General features: G+C 41.1%; 1 protein-coding gene across 5 annotated transcripts in view; it reads left to right on the plus strand.

The window, feature by feature from the left end:
- lrba (LPS-responsive vesicle trafficking, beach and anchor containing) overlaps positions 1 to 22,093 on the plus strand; it is a 148,028-nt gene that overhangs the window by 43,871 nt on the left and 82,064 nt on the right. For 3 of the 5 annotated variants that reach the window (XM_015018939.1, XM_015018936.1, XM_015018937.1), the window contains exons 21-28: positions 560 to 752; positions 8,625 to 9,893; positions 9,988 to 10,199; positions 11,284 to 11,437; positions 12,079 to 12,259; positions 17,131 to 17,261; positions 19,257 to 19,364; positions 19,446 to 19,587. In XM_015018939.1, the coding sequence (XP_014874425.1) occupies positions 560 to 752; positions 8,625 to 9,893; positions 9,988 to 10,199; positions 11,284 to 11,437; positions 12,079 to 12,259; positions 17,131 to 17,261; positions 19,257 to 19,364; positions 19,446 to 19,587 (2,390 nt within the window). Of the gene's footprint in view, positions 1 to 559; positions 753 to 8,624; positions 9,894 to 9,987; positions 10,200 to 11,283; positions 11,438 to 12,078; positions 12,260 to 17,130; positions 17,262 to 19,256; positions 19,588 to 22,093 lie in introns of all 5 variants that reach the window. The other 2 variants (XM_015018938.1, XM_015018934.1) reach the window with 2 other exon arrangements.

Consider the following 22,093-nt stretch of genomic DNA (forward strand, 5'->3'; position numbering starts at 1 on the left):
TTATAAAACTAAAACGTACTGAAATTTTAGCTACAATATTCTCCCTTAAGCTGATATGAAGTTGTTTTATCCCCTGCAGAAGCAGCTTATATCAGCTGTTGTCAAATTATGTCACTCCGTGAACCATAAAATAGTTTGCAGAAATGGCAAGTTGGGATAAAACACCAGTAAGTTTTTGTTCAAAAATAATTTTGATTATTTTTTGGAAAATAGTTCTGCTGAGTATTTATTACACAATCGAGGTTTACTTAATCACAACACCTTTTTGAATTCTGCACCTAAAAATTAACCAAAATATGCAAACTAAAACTATTACTGTAATAAAAACAAAACAAAACTACACAATATTTACCAACGATTAAGAACAAACTAAAACACTCCAAACACTAAATGAAATGAACTGAATTAGACAAATGAAAAGTCATGACTACATTAAAATGAAACTACAATAAAAAAAACCCCCAAAACTATAATAACCAGCCAGCCTCCGGCCGGGCGGAGGGGCTCCCCCACCCGACCGGAGGCTGGCCCTCATGCCCGGGGCCCGCTGTCGTTCCAGGTGCCTGCTGCAGTGCTCCGTGTGGCAGGAGTGGATGCTCTCCCTCTGCTTCGTCAGCCCGCGCAGCAACGAGGAGCAGAAAATCACAGAGATGGTCTACGCCGTCTTCCGCATCCTGCTCTACCACGCCATCAAGTACGAGTGGGGCGGCTGGCGCGTCTGGGTGGACACCCTGTCCATCACACACTCCAAGGTCAGAGTGCTCATTATGTCACACACACACACACACAAAGGTTGACTGTATCTTGTAGACTCCCCCCATTTTTTTTTTTCCCCCTTTTTCCTACTTGTATGGCGTCTCTTCATATAAGCTCAACTGCACATGACACACACACACTCACATCTTGCAGCAATATAGTTAACCTAAACAGTCATCACATCAGCGTAACTGTAACCTTCATCCTCACTTGGTCTCCAGTGAAAATGAGAGCAATAAGTCAGTCCCTGTGTGCCACATGCAGCTCATCACAGAGACATCATCCCCGTCGCCTGGCTGGGTAACTCCCACTGGAAGCGAAGCCTCGCTCCCCTCGCCCATCAGATTAAAACCACCGAGGCTTTCCGCTGATTATCGTTTAAAAGCTCGTTACAACGCGACCCGGTCGGAATGGATCCCTCTCTACGGCCATTTAAATTTTATTTTTTTTTATCATTTATGTAAAGAGTCTCTTTCTTTCACGCCGAACAGATAAAAAATAAACTCCTGGCACTTATTATTTCCATAAGTTGTATTCAAAACAGTGCCTCAGAAATTCTTTGTTGATATCACGTTACACAACTCCGTTCCAGGGCAGCGAAATAATTGAGGCCGGTGTCGGATTGTGGTCTGGGGGGCTTTTAAAGCTGGCAGATTGAGAGTGGAGTTAAAGAAGTGCTCGTGATATGAGGGGGCGTCGGTAACCCCCTGGGGGTGTGTGTGTGGGGAGGGGGGTGTGTGTGCAGTGAGCGCTGCTGGCCAACAGGGGGCACACACACTCCTCCACGTGAAGGAAGATGTGTATCTCGGTGTAACAAAAAAGATACAAAGATCATGAAAAAAAAGTGTGTAGTGATATTTTTGAGATCAGTAAAAAAATGTAGTTTTTGCTGTTTTTTTTTTTTTTTTTTTTTTTTAAATGTTGGTGTTTTTAATTAAGGATTTAAAGCTAATTCCTGCTCAGAAACATCCAGTAGAGTTTTCCCACATGCAGTGTCCTGGAACCTCCTTGGTGTGTTATTTGCAGCCACCAGGATGCATGCATCCGCTATGAAAAAAAAAAAAAAAAACCTAAAGAAACTCAATTGCAATTTTATTGTCCCGTTTGATAGATTTGCTGCCACCTTTCTAGCACCAGAGTTGTTTGTCACTGTTGCTCTCTCCTCCCACCGCCACAGGGCCGCGTGTGTGCTTGTGTGTGTGTGTGATAGCATCGGTGTGTCTGTGTTTGGGTGATTGTGAGTTACCAGCCACAGTTTTTTTTTTTTTTTTGTCCTCCTCTCCTGGGTTCCTAGCAAGCCCTTCTCTCTGAGCACATTGAATATTCATGGTTGCAAAGCAAGAACAATCGGAAGAACAAGGCCTCATAAATACACACGTCCCTCTGGGAGCCGCCTGGGCTCAAGTGCAGATATGCATGCAGAAATGCATATCTGCACTTTATGCACACATACAGACTGAGTTTGGCCAGAATGAGATACTCACTGTATCATTGCTTTGTGTAAAATACCATTTCAAAGCATGACTCGATTTAAGACCTAAACATTTAAAGTGATCCAATTGCTTTCATGTAAAAGAGAAATGCAACAATTGTTCCTGCATCTAAAATTATTCAGCAATAATTACACTTACAGTAATGTCATTTATGATAGCTATTGATTTTGATTTTAATACCTATTCTTGAGCAAAAGTCCAAGGAAACAATAGTTCCCAAATAAATGTAAATTGAACATTAGAGTGAAAAATTTTACCTCCTTACAGATTATTTTCTGTTTTTTTCGCTTTTCTGTCACACTGTCAGGTTTCAGATCAGCAAATTGTAATCTCAGACAGATAACCTGAGACAATTCAAATTATGGTTTCATAGCATCACAATATTTCAAATGAAATGTAAAACCTAAACATTTAAAATGATCCAGTTGGCTTTATGTAAAATAGAAATTCAACAATTGGTCCTGAATCTGATGGAATTACTTAGCAATAGATAGTTACAGCAAAAGTTATTGATTTAGATTTTTAATATCTATACTTGATCAAACATACAGAAAAAGCAAGGATTTCCAAATATGCTTATTGTGAAAAAGTATTTACCTCCTTCCTGATTTTTTTCTTTTTTCTGTTTTTGCTTTCCTGTCACACTTTCATGTTTCAGATCTATACATTGTAATCTCAAATAACCAGTGAAAATACAAAATACACTTTTCAAATTACTTAATTTATTCAAGAAATAAATGAACCACCCTGTTATTAATTCGTGAATGAACTATAATTAATTCACCAAAATAGATTTTTGGTTCAGTTTCTCTTCTAGCCATGTGGAATTAAGAAATGGCCCAAAGAGCACCAGTCTGACAGCAGGAAGTAGGCTAAACCATCTCTAGAAGCAACACATCGTCCCCTGATATCATTTCTGAAGATTATCCTGTGAGCCACATTGGGATCCATTATCCACACATGGAGCAGAGGTGAAGCTCTGCAGAGGTTGGCCTGCTAAACCCACTGCTTATGCACAAAGTTATTAATAACACAAAACGTCTAACCTTCCTCAAAACTCCGTCCAGAACAAATGAAATGACTGTAAATTACTTACCTGAGCTTGGTCAGTTCTTCATAACATTCTGAATATTCAACCTTTAGCCAAGCTTAGCTTAACTCCAACTATCCTGTTGGCATTGAAAATGGAACACTGACACTTGACATTTTTCTCTTGTCTAGATTTATTTTTTAATGTAGTACATGGAGGGCAGAGATGTGGACTCTGAAATCCAGTCAGACATAACATGAGTCTTTCTAGGTTTTGCCGTCGTGAGGTTTAGGGTTAATCACTTTTTGACACAAGCCTTGGTTGTTTTTGTAGCTTTGTTTAAACCTAATAAATGAGATGATCAAAACTGCATTGGCTTTATCAAACATTACAATTTATTTTGTAGTTAAAAATAATTGCACAAACAATTAAAAAAAAAAAAAAAAAAAGCTAAAGCAGCACATGCACATTTTTGTACGAGCTCCAATTCTATTCAGATTAAAACGCCATTAAAGCTGACATCACTTTTGCAAGCGTGCATTTATGCATATACTTCTGTCAGTCATCTGCAAAGTAGTGCATCTGCATACGTGTCGTGTGAACAGACAGATGTTCCAGCAGGTGGGCCCACTGACACCACAGCCCTCCCACTCTCAGCTCACGCATTCTCTTCAAGGTGCCCCTCTGCACCAGAAGCAGTCTGGGAATCAAGGAGCCCGCCAAAACGGAGAGCTTTGAGGTGTGAAGGACCCACTGCCCTTCACTCTCCTACCATCAGCTGGCTTCAGTCCATATGTCAGACTCCAAAGAGATAGAGAGCAGACGCAGGATTAGTTGATTGTATTAAGCCATTAACCTGAAATGTTGCAATGTTGTTTTAGCAAAACTCCAGTTAATGTTTAATGTTCTTTTAAATTGGTGCAAAGCAGAAAAACTGATTGTTTATGAAAGTAGAATGGTAGATAGTTGACTAATCTTGATCAGCTTTGATCATTCAGAGTGCTGCCTTTCTTGGACAGGTCTTTTTTGAAAAATGTATTTTTAATCTCAATGACACATACCTGGTTAAAAAAGTTACAAACACAAAACGGCTTACCACTTGTTGCGTTCCCATTGACTATGTAATTGTGCAATTAGATTTTTTAGGAAATAAATTTGTTCAGTGGAAATGCGTAATGTCAGCTCCTGCATGGTGCTGTGTTGATTATCACCACAATAAATTTTGCTGGACGATAAATTGTCCCAGAACTTATTGTGATGAACAACAATATTGTTGTTCTTAGACCATTTCAGTAATATAGCAACAATAGCATTATAATGCAAGAACATATTCCAGTCAGTAAACTTTAAATTCTAATGAACATTTAAACACTGGAACTGGAAGACATTTGGAATATCCAAAATAAATAAGAAAATAATAAAACAGAAACAACAAATAAAACGGATTATGAAGTCTGTGTAAACAAAATTATCTTTCAAAAAAAAAAAAAAAGGGATAGAGCCCAAAAGACCAGATTGATGACTTTTATCATTCAGTTTTTGGTAAAAAGAGAGAAAAGAGAAAAACGATAAATCAAGCTAAAGAAAATTATAGTTTCTTTTAATTTATCATGCGATAAATTTATTTATTGTTTATTGTGATAGGCCTCGTGTTTATTACTCTATAAAGTTTTATAAAGTAAAAGGGAACTTGGTGGTTTTATGCCATGACTTTTTGTGATACTTTGAGTTGTCAACTATTTACTGTTCTCAGAAAAACTGACGCCACGTTTCCTGTCAGTGTATTGACATTAAATATCATCTTTGCCCACTCTAGGAAAATCTCCTTCTGCTGTATCTTGGCATTAGACGCTAAGGGACCGGGTGAATTGGGCTTGTTGCACCCAGTTAATACCATGTTAGCTGTCAAATTAGAAAAGCCTCTACATTATCCTAACATTTTTCCATAACCCGCTACGGCCAGACCGGACGAGTCGTTGAGGAGACCGAAATTAGATTAGATTAGATCAGCACTGATGCCTTAGCCACCCAGGGCACTTTCTGTGTTTTTGAGCAGAGCTAAATGCTCTTTCAGAAACCACACACACACACACACACACACACACACACACTCTCTCTCTCTCTCTACCTCTGTCTGGTGGTAACTGGATCTGTTGCAGAGCCCCATTTAAGACCAGCATACATCATCCTAATGTACAGACGGCATCCTTAATCTATGATGTTATGTGCTTCGCCACTTTCCTGCATAATGTCTGCAGCAGTGCAGTCTTAATGCAGCCTTTTAATTGCTAAAAATGATGAATGCCAAATTAAGCTCAAACTAATGGGTTGGAAGGTCGTCTGGTGTGATCACTGGGAGAGTGGGACGGAGAGGCAGGGATGGGGGGTCGGAAAGACGGAAAGACTGGTGCATTTAGAGCAGGCTGGGCACTCAGAAAACGGCTATAGATTACCAGTCACTGCTTCCCACTACAGAAGATTAATGAGCGCCCATGTAGAGGGCTAATTTAGAACAATAACGCCTAATTAATTACAAATAATCAGCTTCTTTCTCCCTCTTTCCTTTCTTCCTCTCTCAATCACTCACTTTCTTTATTTTCCTTTTTTTCTTCTTTCATCTTCAGCGTTCTCATGTTTGTTCTTTTCTCGGTTTCCTCTTTTTTTTTTTCTTCTTCCCCGTCTTCTGTCTAAATAGCCTCAGGTGAAAAATCAGCCAAGTAGGTTTAGTTTCTACCCCCCCCCACACACACACACACACAGAGAGCCCCATCTTCGACTCTGTGCTCCAAACCAAGTGATTAATACAGGGTCTTAAATTAGGCGTGGGAGGATTTGCCGATGCCGGACACGCACTCAGCACAGCTAAAAGACAGAAATTAATAGTATCTGCTGCTAATCTATGACTGCTTACATGGACGGGTTCTTCCTCACATGCCACTGCAGACCATTGTCGGTATAGACTAGCAGTCTGGTTTACCCGTATCAGATGATAGGAAGACTGATGGAGGTTAATGGGCCTCAGCCAGATGCTTACGAGAGAGAAGTTTTAAATATGACTCAGTTATCCACAAACAGTCCCAGTGGTGGGATGATGTACTGAGATTCAAAGATTTTGAGATTATTTTGCTGCTGCTGCTGGGTTCTCCGTCATAAGTTGAGGAGTTAGACTTTTGACAACGTAGACTAAGAATATGCTTAAAAATCTGGCTTTATTTTTACATATTTGTCATCGTTGACCTATTGCTGACCATTTCCATGGTGTTATTTGTTCAGATGCACCTTTATCTGTCATCCTAGTCCATTAAAACGTCACATTATTTTTGGATCCATTTTGTTTAAAGAAAACAAAAGGCCTCCTAAATAGGCCTGTCACAATAGCACATTTTGCTGAACAATGAATTGTCCCAGAAATTATTTACTGTTTTGAGAGCATTTTCATGTAATATATTTACAATGGCATAATGATGAAAGTGACCAATAAACTTTAATTTTACAAAGAGTACTTCACTTAACACTGGAACCAGAAGATAAAAACTAAAACATGTCAACCAAAAATGATAAATAAAAAACAAATAAAGACCATGTACAACTGAAACCATATGTAAAATGGATTATGATGTCTCTGACAACATAATTGACCATCAAAAATATTAATCAGAAAGATATTATTGAACTGATTTTAATTTATCATGCAATTGTTTATTCTATTGCTTGCTTACTCCTGAATTAGATTTTGATAAATTAGCATTTTCCTCTTAGCCTGTGAATATGAGACATAAAAATAAAACCTTTTTTTCAGGGTGCATTACATTTTATTTATTCAAACTATCAGATATTTCAAACAATCTTTAAATTTTCACACATCTGGCACCAGTATAGAGCATTGTCTAGAGTTGATGAACAAAACATTTTTGTCAAATCATTTGTTTGAAATGTTAAATACAGTGTCCAATGCAGTGTTTTAGAAAAATATCAAGCTTCTCATGAATAGGTAATCTGGCAAATGATCCATTTTTGTAGGATTTTATGAATGTGTGGGTGGTACTGGTGTAGTGAGAGAGCGGAAGCTCCATATACGACGTCTTTTTGGATCAAAAATGGCTGCCTGGGTTTCTGCCCTGTTTTCTGTTTAGTTACTGTTGATATGCTTGGAGTGTCAGATTTGATTGAGACTCAACGGACTTGGAATAATTTTCCAATCTGCGTTTGTCCAGGTTTTATGATCCAAACTATAGTCTCCGTTTCCTGTTTTCAGCTGTCTAATTAACCATCAGCCGGTGTGGTCTCCTGCTGCTGTACCTAATCTGCTGCAAGGACCGGCATGTTGAGCATTCAGGGATGTTATTTTTCATCACTCGAGCAACTTGTCGTTTCATCATCTTCAAGCAGTTCGTCTGTCGTTCCGACATCAACAAGTCATTGTCATACCTTGCAACTCGATGTTTTCTCATTTTCAGACCATTCCCTGTAAACTCGAGGAACAGTTGTGGTATCTGTGTAGGCAAGCCAGTTTAGACCATCCTAACAATGAATCAAGCTTATGGTCTGAAGAAGTGGAGCCGGGGAGAGAAACTCGAAGCTTTCAGGGAGTTTGAAGTCTTTGGAGTTGTGAGATTGATGCTCTGTGGGTTTGTGTGTTGTTTGAATGCCCAAACAGAAACACTCCTTCCCAAGCCGCCCCCCTACACAATTGCAGGGGTTGGTTTGGAGTAAGTGTTTAAACTGTTTTCAAAAATTTGAGGCAGGGAAGCAACCTTTATATTTTATTGCATTGCCCTGTACCCAGATGTCTACAGCTTAAAAGTCTTTAATTTTACAGCTCTATATAACATGCACACAGAATGGTTAGCGTTTACAATAGTTATATTTCTAACTAGAGCAGGATGATATGGCTGAAAAAGGTAACAGTAAACATTGATAATTATTGATTAGTTTTTTGTTTTACCTATCTGAAAGACTGATGACTTGAGCTTTACTTTTTTATCCACAGTTTTCTCTCTACACTGTTTTTTACTTTTAAAGTTTTGTGGCACAGTGGCAAATCCTGAAACTGATGCTGTGCACGGTACTCAGCAGATTGTTGCTAGGTAACCAAAGAGTGAAGGAGTGAGTTAGTTGACTCCTCCTTCTTTGCTTAGCTGGATGTGAGAGGTTGAGCGACTAAAGTCTTTTCTCTGCCTGCATCCCCCAGGATACTGTGCGGTTTTCAATTGGAATTCAATAGGAATAACACTTCTATCAGAAGTATTATCTGTTGACATTGATCTTGTCTATCGTAATACATATTGGTATTGATTTATTGTCCAGCCCTCTTTCTAACATTGTTATGAACTGTACATTCACAGGTGACCTTTGAGCAGCACAAAGAAAGTTTGTCCCGCATGTTCCGTCAGTACCAGGACCAGGGGTCCACCAGCTCTCGCAGCACCGTTCGCACCATCTCTGGAGTGAGCCAAATCTCTGAAGATACCAAATCTGTCAACGGGTCGCCTGCTGAAGAGACGGCGCCCTCGACGGTCGTCCAGCTCACAGTAGATGAAGGGTCCGGTTCCACCATCACCTCTACTCCTGTGGAGGCTGTAGAGGACAGGAACCAACCGTCCATCACCGTGTCCAACATCCTGGCCGGCGCTGAGGAAGAGCAGAAAATGGAGTTGTCTTCTGGTGATCAGTCAAACGTTGACAAAGAAACTTCCACTGCGGTGCACAAAGATGAAGTGACTGAGCCAGCATCTGAGAAAAGCAGCCATGATGCAGAAACGTCAGGGAATGCCCAGAGTGAAGCGTCTGGTCCAAAAACGGAAGAGGATTCTGCTGCCCCAACAAAGGATGACGCGCAGGCAGAGGTAGCCCACCATGAACAAGGGGATTCATTGAAACACTCAACAGAAGAGTCAAGTGTAACTTCTGAAAAGGGGGATGACAGCAAGCAGATGTCCTCCGAGCCTCCAGCACCCCTGGAGAACAGCGTGGTGGGCGGAGCTTCCATCTTCAACGAGGACTTGGTTGATGTGTCATCCGTTAGCGACCAGATCAACCCGAGCGATGTGGACGACAGCCAAGAAGAGTCGTCTTATGCTTCAGCTGCTACGGGTGAAGAAGGAGAGCCTGTTAAAAAAGAGGAAGATAAGCATGAAGGGGATGGAAGCAAAACAAAAGACCTCCGAAAGCAGGAGCCAAAGACGGAAGAAGGTAAACAGGAAACGGAGACTGTGATCAGAGAAGAAGAAGAAGAGAAGGACTCTGTGGAGAACCAGGTGTCTTGCTTGGAAGGTCCTGCTTCAAAAACTGAAGTAGCTAACCAAAGTGTCAAGGAACCCACCAAAGAAAATGTTAGTGCTCCGGAGTCTTCCTCTAAGTCAGAAGGTGCTGCTTCAGACCAACAGGCAGCAGCAGCTCCAGAGGCAGCTCCACAAAGCCAGCCTTCAGAGTCCAATATGTCTGCCGCAGAGGAGACCCCTCCGGATGCCCCTGACACCAGCACCCCCGGCTCCAGCACCAGCAAGACTCCAGATCCTGTCAGAAAGACCAAAGAGATCAAAATCGCCCGGCTGGATGTGGCAAATGTTGCCGTGGACACAGAGAGACTTGAACTAAAGGAGACCTCTATCACGGTACGCATCTATTCATTGACTCTGGACATTAGAATCAATGTTCTTGAATCCTGCTCGGTGGTTAAAGTTCTGTCTGGTTGGTGTAACTCTGCAGGAATCAAACCAAGGCCAAACCACAACTGCAGCAGGCGCAGCAGGCGCAGCAGGGGAAGCAGGAAGTCCAGCAGGCCGGCCAGAAGACGGCAGCACCTCGGCTCCTCGCTCCACCATGTTCCGTATCCCAGAGTTCCGCTGGTCCCACATGCATCAGCGCCTCCTCACCGACCTACTATTCTCTATCGAGACAGACGTTCAGGCGTGGAGGAGGTAAGGAGCCCTCGTACCGGCTCACATTCTCCTCATGTTGCCATTACCATTATATTGATTCACTGAATAAAGGCTTACCAAGTCCTCTTGAGAAGCTTACCAATTATTAACGATTAATTCGACTAATTGTTTCAACTCTACCCAGGAATTATTATTAATATTCACAAGTTCCTAACACCTCAGTTAAATTATTTTTAATTTTAATCAGATGGTTTCAAGTGGAGCAGACAGACCACCATCCTGTTATGGTAACTATAGATAAACCAGTACTATTAAAATGGATGGCATAATCTAAACAATTTATGCATCTACTAACATATCAAATATTGTTTGAGTATTGTATATACAGAATATGAACCATTTGTTACTTTAATGCCTTCATTAGGTCATGTTTCAGTGAAGAGTCTTTAGAAAGTTGTTAGATTTTTAAAGAGATTTTCAAAGTGAGGAAGAGACTAAAAGAAACCTTTGAATAAACCCGACGTCTGCTCATCTCGGCTGTTTATCTCTCAGCAGACATGCCCGTTTCTAGATTTCATTTGATAAGAACTTTACAGTCTAAAAGATGAGTGTTGCTCCTCTGGGACCCGCAGCTGTTTTTCTGTAACGGGGAATCTCTCCAAACCAAAGGCTTTGTGCTTCTGGAGGCGAGTTGGTTCTCTGCAGCAGCTCTGCTATCTGAGATCTCATTAAAACAATTTAAACCACAGCAGTGATGTGATGGAAGATGGTTGCCATCTTTGATGTACCTCAGGACCTCAAACCAGCCTGGGCCTCATTGTATTTTGTTCAAACAATGCCAGCATCCTAACATTTCTTGCTTAATATTTTGTGTTTAAAAAAAAAAAAAAAGTAAAATGGTATCTGAGAAGATACATCTGTGCTATGCATCTACTTTGATATGTGACCCTGTCACAATGAGAAATAAATCAATTACTTTTCATGGGTTTTTTTAAACAAAATTCTGATATTTTTCTCAAAATTTCTGACTTTTCTTTAGTTTTTGATGGAATCTTACTCTATCTTCTTTCCCCGTCTACATTGACTCCAATACATTGCCACACTTTCTTGTCCTTTCTCTTAGTCACTCCACAAAAACGGTCCTGGACTTTGTGAACAGCAGCGAGAACGCCGTGTTTGTCCACAACAGCATCCACCTGGTGTCCCAGGTGGTGGACAACCTGATCATGGCCTGTGGAGGCATCCTGCCTCTGCTGTCCGCTGCCACGTCTGCCTCCGTGAGTCGCTTCCCTTTCTCTCCGCTCTTTGTTGGCGTCGGCGGCTCGCGGCTCCGCCCACAACAAACGATCAATCCACGCTGACCTTTGCCAATCACATTAGACTACAGTTGGCTGCCTGCTAACGTCGTTAGCTTGGCTGAGTCTGCTCTGACCCCCGATGACTTCAGTGCTCTGATGTGATTCTTGGACGGTGACCTGGCCAGCCTGGCTAAGGAATGGGCCGATGCTCAGTCCCAGTATAATCCAGTTAGCAGCAGTGTGGGACCAGTAACTGAATTTCAAACTAAATGTGCTCTCACTGCTCTCTGCTTAAGTGGCAGCTAGGGTTGGATAACAAATACCTCCACCTCCCTGCTCAGCTACAATGAAGACAGCAGGTATAAGGAGAAGCCTGGTAGTAATTACTCCCTTTTAATTTGTGGACATTTATTTATTATTAAATGTAACTGATATTAAATTAATTTAATATCATTTTAATATCATTTTAAGGCAGATGGAAAACTGTCAGTCCTGATTTTTTTTGTTTCATTAGTGTTTTTAACACATCAGAATGATCATTAAAACCTGTATTTTCTTTTCTATTGTTGCTTTTTGTTCTGCTCTCTGTCCTGTTGCCTTGTTCCGCCGTGGCCCACCAGCATGAGCTGGAGAACATCGAGCCATCCCAGGGCCTGTCGGTGGAGGCCTCCATCACCTTCCTCCAGCGCCTCATCAACCTGGCGGACGTTCTCATCTTCGCCAGTTCTCTGAACTTCACCGAGATTGAAGCGGAGAAGAACATGTCGTCGGGCGGGATCCTGCGCCAGTGCCTCCGCCTCGGTAAACACCGCCACCACTTGGTGTTTAATGTTTTCCCCTCCTCAATTCTGTTATAAATTGTTACATTAGAATCAGGGTTGAAACTTTTAATCATGATGAATCAATTATTGAAATAATTGTGAACTACATCAATAATTGATTAATCAACTGGAGCATACAGACTTTAAAAAGGCCATTTGCTGAAAACATCACAGTCAAAGAAGAAACTAAGCAAAAATACATGTATACTTGTTGCATTTAAAATGAAATAAGAGAAACTTTAAGTATGTTCTACTCTAAACTCAAGTGGCAGCCACAATATTTCACTCCAGTTCAAATACTGTGGGAAAAAAAATCCATTAATCACCTTTTTGCAATCCAATTATTTATCAGTTTCTCAAAAAGATGTTCAACAGATCATCCTTACACTTTAAGTACTTTTTTTTTTAAAGTATTTATTTTTTTGTTGCAGATGCATCTTTTACTGCAAATGATCAAAGGAATGACATTATTGGATTCTAGGAAATGAAATCTCTGTTGTTTGATATTGGAATTGAATTGTTTAGTTGCATTTTTTCAGTATAAAATGGGCTTAATTGAAAAATCTGCAGAATGTGCCAATTTGGTTATCTGATTAATCGACTGAAAAAAAAAAATCACTGATGGATTAATGTGGGAAGTAGCAGCGTGACCAGGCTAGAAATAAGAGTCAAATCACACAACTTTAGTGAAACAAAGGACCTGCCTTAACCCGTTTTTAAAGCCTTTATAATGAGCTCAGCAGCAGTAGACTGTTTCCTACATGGCAGAGCAGGAAACAGTCGATCAGAGTAGCTTCCAGTCAATCATCATCTCCAGATCCCGGAGGCTTCATGGAGGATAGAGGTAGAAAACTCAAAAGAATCAAATAATCCACTTATCCTCCCTGTTGCTGCTGAGGCTGCTTGTCACCATGCCGACGTAACGTCCTTACTGCAACAGTCTGGGATCATTTTCAACATTGTAGCAGTTTCTGTATGAACAAGCGCAGGCCTCACTCTGTGAGCCAGCAGACTCTTCCACCTCCAGCTCCACACGTTTCCAACCGTTTAGTGATTCTTGTCCAGGTGTGCATCAGCTTTGTTTGGCTGGAAGCGTGGACTTTCAGAGGAACGTCAGCTGCACTGTAAGCTGCAGCTGCACCGAACCATGACGTCTGCACTGATGGGATCCAAGAATCACACCCTGTCTAATCAGGATAGCTTTTAAATGAGCTAAAATACTCAATCATGACTGTGTAGGTTTTGATTTGAGCCATAATAAGCTTCCTGTATGTGAAGAAAGAAAACTGATTAAATGCTCTCCACTCAGTTTATTTCGATAGTATCGATTCACAACACGTCACCTCAAGTCACATTACAATCAATCTATTTAATTCAACTATACATTCACTCCAACTAATCATAGTAGTCAATCTATGCATCAAGATCTCATTATTATAAATATTGGGTTAAGAAGTTTATTTGTAAGGAAATAAACTTAGTTTATTCCTGAGTTGCTGATCTGCATCATTCCTCCTGGACCAGCAGGGGGCAAAGACTTAGTTTTTATTTATTAGAGAAACCGATTTTTGAAAATATTAAAGGAACATTATGTAAAATCAACTTTTTTGAGCTTTCCCTCATCAAAAGCACAAAAACATATCTGGAGTATTCCCTTAATTCTTTAATTTTATGTTTGAGAAATTCTTTAATCTCCCATGGCAACCAGTCAGCTGTGCAAAACGCCTGGGTGAACCTGTCTCTGCCTTCCAAGATGAAGCTCCTCCTAAGAGCTGCAGTTTTCAAGCCTCTGCCTCATGGCAGCTCCTTCCGAGGCTGAAGGAGCTGCTGGCTCCTTCAGACTAGCCAGCAGCCATCAGCAAACACCTGGTGGAGCCGAGCATCTGCTGAGCTCATATCATCTACTTCTCAGTGAAACACTGGTAACGTTAAAGGGTTAATAGAGGGGCCATGTTGTGATGACTTCCTGGAGGCGGAGTTTCAGAAAGAGCAGGAGACAGTTTTAAGGTTTTAAATTACAAAGTTAAATTTATTTGAAGTCATATATGATATAAATATTTTGATAACTAAAGTTAACAGTTTCTTGATTACATTTTAAAATGACTTAAAGATATATAATACTGTCCCCTTAATGACGTTCAATAATGCTCATCAATAAATGGATTCCTTTTTATTATTTTGAGATGAATTGATAATCCACCAATATAAATCTTGAAAATATAGCAATCTAAACCTGAATCTGCTGCATTTAGCTCCTGTTTCTACCTGCAGTAGAAACAGGAGCTCTTTGTTCTTTCCTGCTTGCTGCGGTCATGTTTGTTAAATTCAGCAGCTCTCGCCCTCTTCTCTCCAGCTCAGCCTTATTGTGTTATTATAACCCCGCTGCATGGCAACACTTGAGAACGGCTGCTAGCATGATGCCATCATAATGGCCTTGGCTGTGCTGCGCTGCTGCACAGCCTCCAGCAATGTTTTTTGCCTTCTGTTCCCGGCTATTAAGGTTTCCTCTGACCAGAATATAAAACCCTAAATCTTACCTCACAGTCACTGAATGGAAGCTACCGAAGTCACAGCTTTATGCAGGTTCTGGTCCGTTCTCGACCTTCTGACCCAGTAAACTCAGAATGCAGAACAAACAGGAAAGTAGGACAGTTTCCCAGAAACCCACAAAGAAATCTCTCCAGTGCTGTCACCGATCACATCCAGTTTGAGGAGGGATCAGGAACCAAAATGCTGCCTTCTTCTTCTTCACACTGCAAAAACACGAAATCTTACCAAGTAATTTTGGTTTGGTTTTTAGTGCAATTGCATTTGAAATGAGGCAAAACTCACAAGTAACTTTGCAGCAAGAAATAGCAGCTTGTTTTAAGACAGTCATTTTTTAATAGATGAGAAAGTATTTGCTCCATTAGCAGATCTTCATTTAAAGCAAGTCCATTTAATCACTGAGTGTAACAATCCACCAATGGAAGAAGTACTTTTTCGTCCATTAAGAAATTATTTACTTTAAATATTTTTTATATTATTTCTTGCTGAAATGTTACTTGTAAATTAGTTTTGTCTTATTTCAAATGTGAACTAGAAACTAGACAAATGCTGTGTGAGATCTGAGTGTTTTTGCAGTGCAGATGAGATGTTTTCTCTCAGATTACATCGCCGCTACTGCTGCTGCTGCAGAGCGCTGCCTTTATAAAATGAATATTTGATGAGGTATGCGCTCCCCGTTTCTGGCACCTAATCTGATTTTGGAAAACTGTAACAAGATTTTGGCGTGCCCATCTCCTCCTCCCTCCGCCTCTCTCTTATAAATGGTTGTATGAAGGAGTGGTCCTAATGGAAACAGCGAGCCCATTTCCAACCGGAATAATTCCCTCCTTGGTAATCTTAATGCTGCAGAGTTAACATTTGTCAGCTGTCAGGCACAGCACAGCGGGGGTGCGGCGGGTGGAGGGCTCCAGGGAGGAGCGCTACATTAAATTACAAAACGTTAACCGTGTCACTTCTGAACCCACCTGAAGTTGTCGGGAAACCAGTTTTTCTTTTTTTTTTTTTCTTTTTTTTTCCTGTGCTGAAGGATGCATCTTGCTGCCTACTCAGCACGCTTGCAGCCAGCGGTGCCATTTGTTATGGGAGTGGATATGATTCAGGAGCCCCCACTCCTCCCCACCACACACACTGTGACCCTGGGAGGAGAGGTGGAGCAGGGAAGAGTGAGCGGAGCTGCCAGAGTCGGCTGGAGCGCCGACCTTGTCGTGGCCCCACTTTTTCTCCTGTTCTTGTCTTTCTCAGCTGCTCCTCTCTCTCTCTCTCTCTCTCCAGGTCTCCTATGTTGCCTTTGAGCCATGGCAACACTCATCCACAGGGTTTCACTTTACTGTACTTCAGAGGTGTGGGGAAAAAAATAGATTCCATGGAGAATCACATTTCCCAGTCCTGGGAGTTCAGAATTGATTCAAAGTCCTCAAAAATCGTCTAGTTGAACATCTTTGCAACTATTTTCTAATTGCAATGCGCCTCCACTCACCATTTGTCTTTTGAATGATTCTTTGATTTTTATTTATTTTATTTTATTTTTTTAAAGCCAGGCAGCTAAGCTAAAATAATACTGGTTAAATGTAGTTATGCTCAAGGCTGTTCCAATATAAACTGATGGGATGTGATACAGTATACAGCCTTAGAGAACTGGACAGAAGACAGAAGCAAAAAATAAAAAATAAAATAAAAAAATAGACTGAAATGAAAATTTGTAATCATAAAGTCAAATCTGTTTTTAAATCATGATTATAAAATATATGCGAAAATAACATTTCATTTGCCACGCTGGTCTTTCTGGTTCGCTGCCAGTCAGATTCATCAGGCTTCTCTGCTCCTACAGCTGGTGTAGCAAATATGAATTGGACAAGTTTCTGCCAGGAAAATGCCTGAAGGAATCGTCCTTTTGCTAAACCAATGAAAAGGTTATTCAAAAGTGGGGAAATAAAAGTCGATGTTTCTTTGGATATTTTGTGTAGTTGTCTGAGAGTTTGTTGTCCCTGACCAGAAGCTAATGCTGTGTGGGAGGCATGGCATTGAAAAGTTTTGGGAACGCTTCAGTGTGGAACCTCATAGTATTGTTTTAAATTGATGTTCTATTTGTTTACATGTATTTTCTTCTTTTCAGTCATATAATTTAAACACCATTTGAATAGAAAAATTGGTTGGCGAATCGAAAATTGTTCCTGAATCAAATCATGACCCTAAAAATCAGAATCGAATTGCCAGACACTGAAAGATTCACATCTCTACTTTGTCTTCTGTCATTTTATTCACTACATGATAATATGAACCATCTGTCCTCCCCTCCTGTCCCAGTATGTGCTATAGCAGTGAGAAACTGTCTGGAGTGCCAACAAGCCCAGTTCAAAGGAGCAGAATGTCCGACCAGAAGCTACACCGTCATGCCCAGCACCGCAGTGGGAACGGCCAAGTCTGCGTCTGCTCAGGCAAGTCGACTCACTTTGTTCCAGAGGATGTCGTTCATGAGAAAGGCACAGATAGATGATCACCATATTTGCTTCTGCTGATACTGACTTTACTCAGTTCTTTCCCTCATGTCCATTGTTCTAGTATTTCAGTCTGGTCTTGTTTGTGTGAGTGGTCATCAGTGGTTTATGTTTAGATCAGACTTTGCCCCACGTCTGCAGGTAAAAATTAATGGGACGATCAAAAAAAAATAAAAAAATACTCTGATCTTAAAAGAATCTTATTTCTCAATTTCAGTTTGAAATCATTTTTATTCCAAATCTAATTTGGACTGCGGTTATTCAGGGACGTTGGTTTTCCTTCAGCTGATGAGTTTGAGCTCCAGTGAAGAAAACAGTGGAAGTTTTGAAAATTTGGGTGTTTTTGACTTCAAATGTTGCTGTTGCATTTGATTGACTGAAGATGTTTGAAGAACAAAACATTTTGAACACAAGAATTGATGAAGGGTTAAGAGATGCTTAATTTCAGGGTGCAACGCCCCAAGATGCTGCCGGTTGCTTAGAGTTTAGATCAAACCTAAAACATCCAACCCGACCCGAACCCGGGTCAGACCCAAATAATTTAATTACAGGCCCTTAAGAAAACCTGACGCACTATTTTACTTTAGTTTTTATACTGTCATTTAAGTAAGCAACTTCTCCAGATTTTAGTTTTTGTTTACCGTCTTCCAGCTCCGTCTTGTCGCTTGTTGTTTCCACAGGATGAGTCGGGTCCAAATCACCTGAGATGTTTGAACCGTCTACTGCTCTAGTTTGACTATTAACACAACTGTCGTTTGAATTTGTATGTGCGTTATGGCAGGCTCCACAGAGACCTGACCCGGCCCCAATTTTGGTTTGGATTGGGCTCAGGCCATAAATCTAAACTCTACCAGGCGGCCTGTTGTGGTGGTGCTGGTTGTGGTGGTGGTTGTTGTGGTGGTGCTGGTTGTGGTGGTGGTGCTGGTTGTGGTGCTGGTTGTGGTGGTGGTTGTTGTGGTGGTGGTTGTTGTGGTGGTGCTGGTTGTGGTGCACAATCAAAGTAAGCAGCAGAAGTGACCAGTCACCATGAAACTGAAGCTAACTCACTTTTAGCTCCTCTTCCGTGCTGATCGTCATTGTGGTTGTTGCGACCTGGTGGAGTTGGATCTGGTTCTTCTCTGATTCTCAACACCAAATAAAAAGCTGCAATATTCCATTTCAAGCAGATAAATAAATGAACTCCTGTCCCGTTGCCGTCCTTGCCATTAGACCCCAGCAGGCTCGTCCTTCGGCCTCCTCAGCAGCCATCAGGTCTTGTTGCATCAGCTCATGTTTTATTGTATTACAGGACGCCCTGCTGCTTGCTACTCTAGACCAGGCCCCTGTGTCATTGGCCCTTTGATTTGATCCGGTGACTTCCAGGAAAGCCATGTTGCTTTTCCCTGAACTGGGTGTTGGAGCTCATATATAATGCAGTGGCTTTGTGGGAAAGATGTTCTGTTGTGTTTGTGTGTGTATGCATGTGGTTGTGTGTGTGTGTGTTCCAAACTTTTTGTCACATAGGCCAAAACAAAATAGCTAGAGTTTTTGTGAGAATGATATGGGTAAATCATTGTAAATGAATTTTTTCATGCTAGCATTATTTATAGACAGGCATCCAATTTACAAAATTTTATGGGGGATAAAACAAACGTGTCTCAGCTACAAGAACAGAGTTTAGGTCACTTTTGGATCACATTTGATGCATTTAATCATGTTTAATAAATCAATTGGAAAGCAGATTTGGCAGTAACCAAAGTCTGCTTTGAGTAAAAGTCGCTGAATAGATGTATTCCTACTTACTATGAAACTAACGCCCCTTATGCTCTCTCTCTCCCCCCCGCCCCCGGGCCACACTTTGGACACCCCTGCAGTAGACCCTCTGATGCCTGTAGCATCTTTTGCTCAGTTCAAATAATCAGATGTGTGATAACAGACTCGCTCTCATTCACACAGAGTCCCGTTGACGCGGTGACGGGGGGAATGTCCACCATCAGAGACCTGGACCGGCTCCTCCAGGACATGGACATCAACCGGCTCAGGGCCGTCGTGTTCAGAGACATCGTGAGTCGGACAGCGAAGACGCGCGTCGGCCTCAGTGCGTCCTCCACAGCAGACCGTTTAGTGTGTTTTGTTTTGTTCCAGGAGGACAGTAAGCAGGCTCAGTTTCTGGCGCTGGCCGTGGTCTACTTCATCTCAGTCCTCATGGTGTCAAAGTATCGGGACATCCTGGAGCCCCACAACGACAGGAAACCCCCTCTCCGCTCCCAATCTACCAGGAGTACAGGTACTCAAAGAGTTGCTTCAGCTGCGTGTGAGGAGGAGGAGGATGGTGAAGGTTTTATCGCCAGGTTTGGCCAAATGTTTTAATAATCGGCGGCTTCTCTCAGCCACTCTTCAGAAATCTTCATGAGTCATAGTGGATAAAAACAGCTGCTGCCCTGCTAGAGTCACCATCACACACCGAAGCAGGTGGATTCTTTTAAAAGCCACCAGGATCATAAAAACACTGGGCTTTGGTTAGATACAGCATCCAGAGAGCAGAGCAGTACGGTGGCCCTGAAGTTCAAAAACACATCAACATTAACTAAGCACAACTCCCAAAAAAACAAAAAAAAAAAACAAACCAAAAACCATTTAACACAATTATAATTTAAAAAATGACAAACTAAATAAAATAAACAAAAAAAAAAAAAACCAAGAACAACTCCTAATTAAGAAAACACAACAATGTTAACGAAACAGAAGAGGTAGTTCCCACTGGGAAACCTGGGACTTTACTGATTGGACGACACCGCTTTAGACTTTACAACCAGAATTCATTCTGGCTTTAATCGTTTGTGGAAAACATGAATGTTACTGGTGATGCAAATGTGTCAACCGCTATCCAAGAATGTTTTGAGTCAGAAAGTCCTACAAAAGCTCAGCTTCATTCTTTTTCCGCCTGCCTAAGAGAGAGCTGATGCCAGAATAACTTCTGCTTCTAAAGGCAAAAGTGATGTCGACCTCTTCCATTTTGTTAAGATATGTTCTTAATTTGTAATTGTACTTGGTTGTTATGTTCTTTATTTGGTTGTCTAGAGGTTTGTTGAAGTGGTTTGTACATCAGGGCCACCGTAGTGCAAATTTAGACTGTTGGGCCTTTAGGTTGGAAAATGATGAGATAATTATCTCACAAGCAACTCAGAAATGGTTCACAAGATGCTAAACCAACCTTCTTCCAGTACTACCAGGGTGCACATACTTTCATCTAGATGCATATTTGGCAACATTTAAAGTTTTCACTCTCAGATGAATAAATGCTCTGAGCTCCTGCAGTAAAATGCTCCTTTCTCATCTCTGCCAGAAACGAATGTTAAAGATGAAATCAATGAAATCTTTTTAGTGGAGCCAATGACTGTGTGGCTCACTGCAGTTTGTAAAATGATCAGACAGAAAAGAAGCATTTAGGTGACGTTTGAGTATTATTATTATTTTCTCCAAGTTTTTTCTTCTCAGTTTTGAATTCTCTCCATGACTACACTTTTACTCAACAGGCTTTTCTTTTCTTTCCTTATAGTTTTTTCTTTATGCTACAAACTATAAAAGTTAAGCGAGAATGTGCAGCATAATCTTGGACATAAACACGATGAAATTATAAGATTATCCCGTTTAGGCATCAAAGCAGTGATTTTGGACGTGGCTTTAAAGAAAAGTGCATCAAAGAGCTGCTGGTTAAAGCCAGAATGAGAGCCTGGTTCTGGTGTTGACGCATTTCACTAATGGAGACACAATCAGATTTTTGTGGATTTAAAGAAGGAAAAATAGTCTGGTACATCTCTCCCCATGAGCCATGAAGGGTCCAAGCCGGAGCTGAAAGAATCTCATGGCTACGTTCCCATAGCAGGCAGAAGCGACCCAAACCAGCTTTTTTTTTTTTTTTTTTTCCTGTTTCTGACCCATATCCAGACTGTTCATTGTATTCTGAATGAACTTTTCTGCCCTACAAAAATATTTGACTCGTGCCACTTCCTTATCGTCACCTGCCTAAAATAATGACCCAACTCATCTTTAGCCAAAATTGATCTTTTTTTTTTGTTTTTCCTAAAATATCTTTTGGATGTTTTAGAGTTGATTATTTTGCCAAAATCACTTTAGGCAAAAAATGACTTTGGCCATTATTTTAGGAAGGTGACGATATGTGGTACGAATTCTGATATGTTGATTGTTTTCAAAGCGTCTGCAGTCTGAATGGTCATTATCTGGCTTATGTCACTTATGTGAAACGTATCATAATTCTGGCCCATACAAAGTCAGATGCGGCAAATCCAGACATTAACAATAACGTCCAGATATGAAATGATGAAAAAAGTATGAGCCACTGAAAAGCATCACATCACAATCCCACCACTCTTGACTACGACTACACATCCAAACAGACTTTTCTACTGAAGCTGCAGTCACTATTAGTTGTTTCTTTGTATGGTGTTATGATCTTGTGGTGATAGTGCTGAATAAGCTTTAAAATCTGTCCATAAATGGCGGTGTCCATTTTTACTTTTGTAAACGTTCTGGCTCTGTGTGACGTCTGTGCTCTTCTTCTGCCCAGGCTGGTCACTTTGGGGTCATAAACCGTCCACACAGAAGTCTCTCTGGGGTCGGGTTTAATTAGCAGTATGAGCCACCATGTAAAAAAAAAATAAAATCACAACTGTAAATGAAACTCACTCTCTCTCTCTCTCTCTCTCTCTCTCTCCCTCCCCCCCCTTCTCCCTCCCCCCACCCCCCTCACCCCCCCCCAGCCCCACCGGAGA

This window comes from Poecilia latipinna, unplaced genomic scaffold, assembly GCF_001443285.1.
Source record: "Poecilia latipinna isolate Pla-1442-1.1 unplaced genomic scaffold, P_latipinna-1.0 Scaffold2343, whole genome shotgun sequence".
NCBI classification, from domain to species: Eukaryota; Metazoa; Chordata; class Actinopteri; order Cyprinodontiformes; family Poeciliidae; genus Poecilia; species Poecilia latipinna.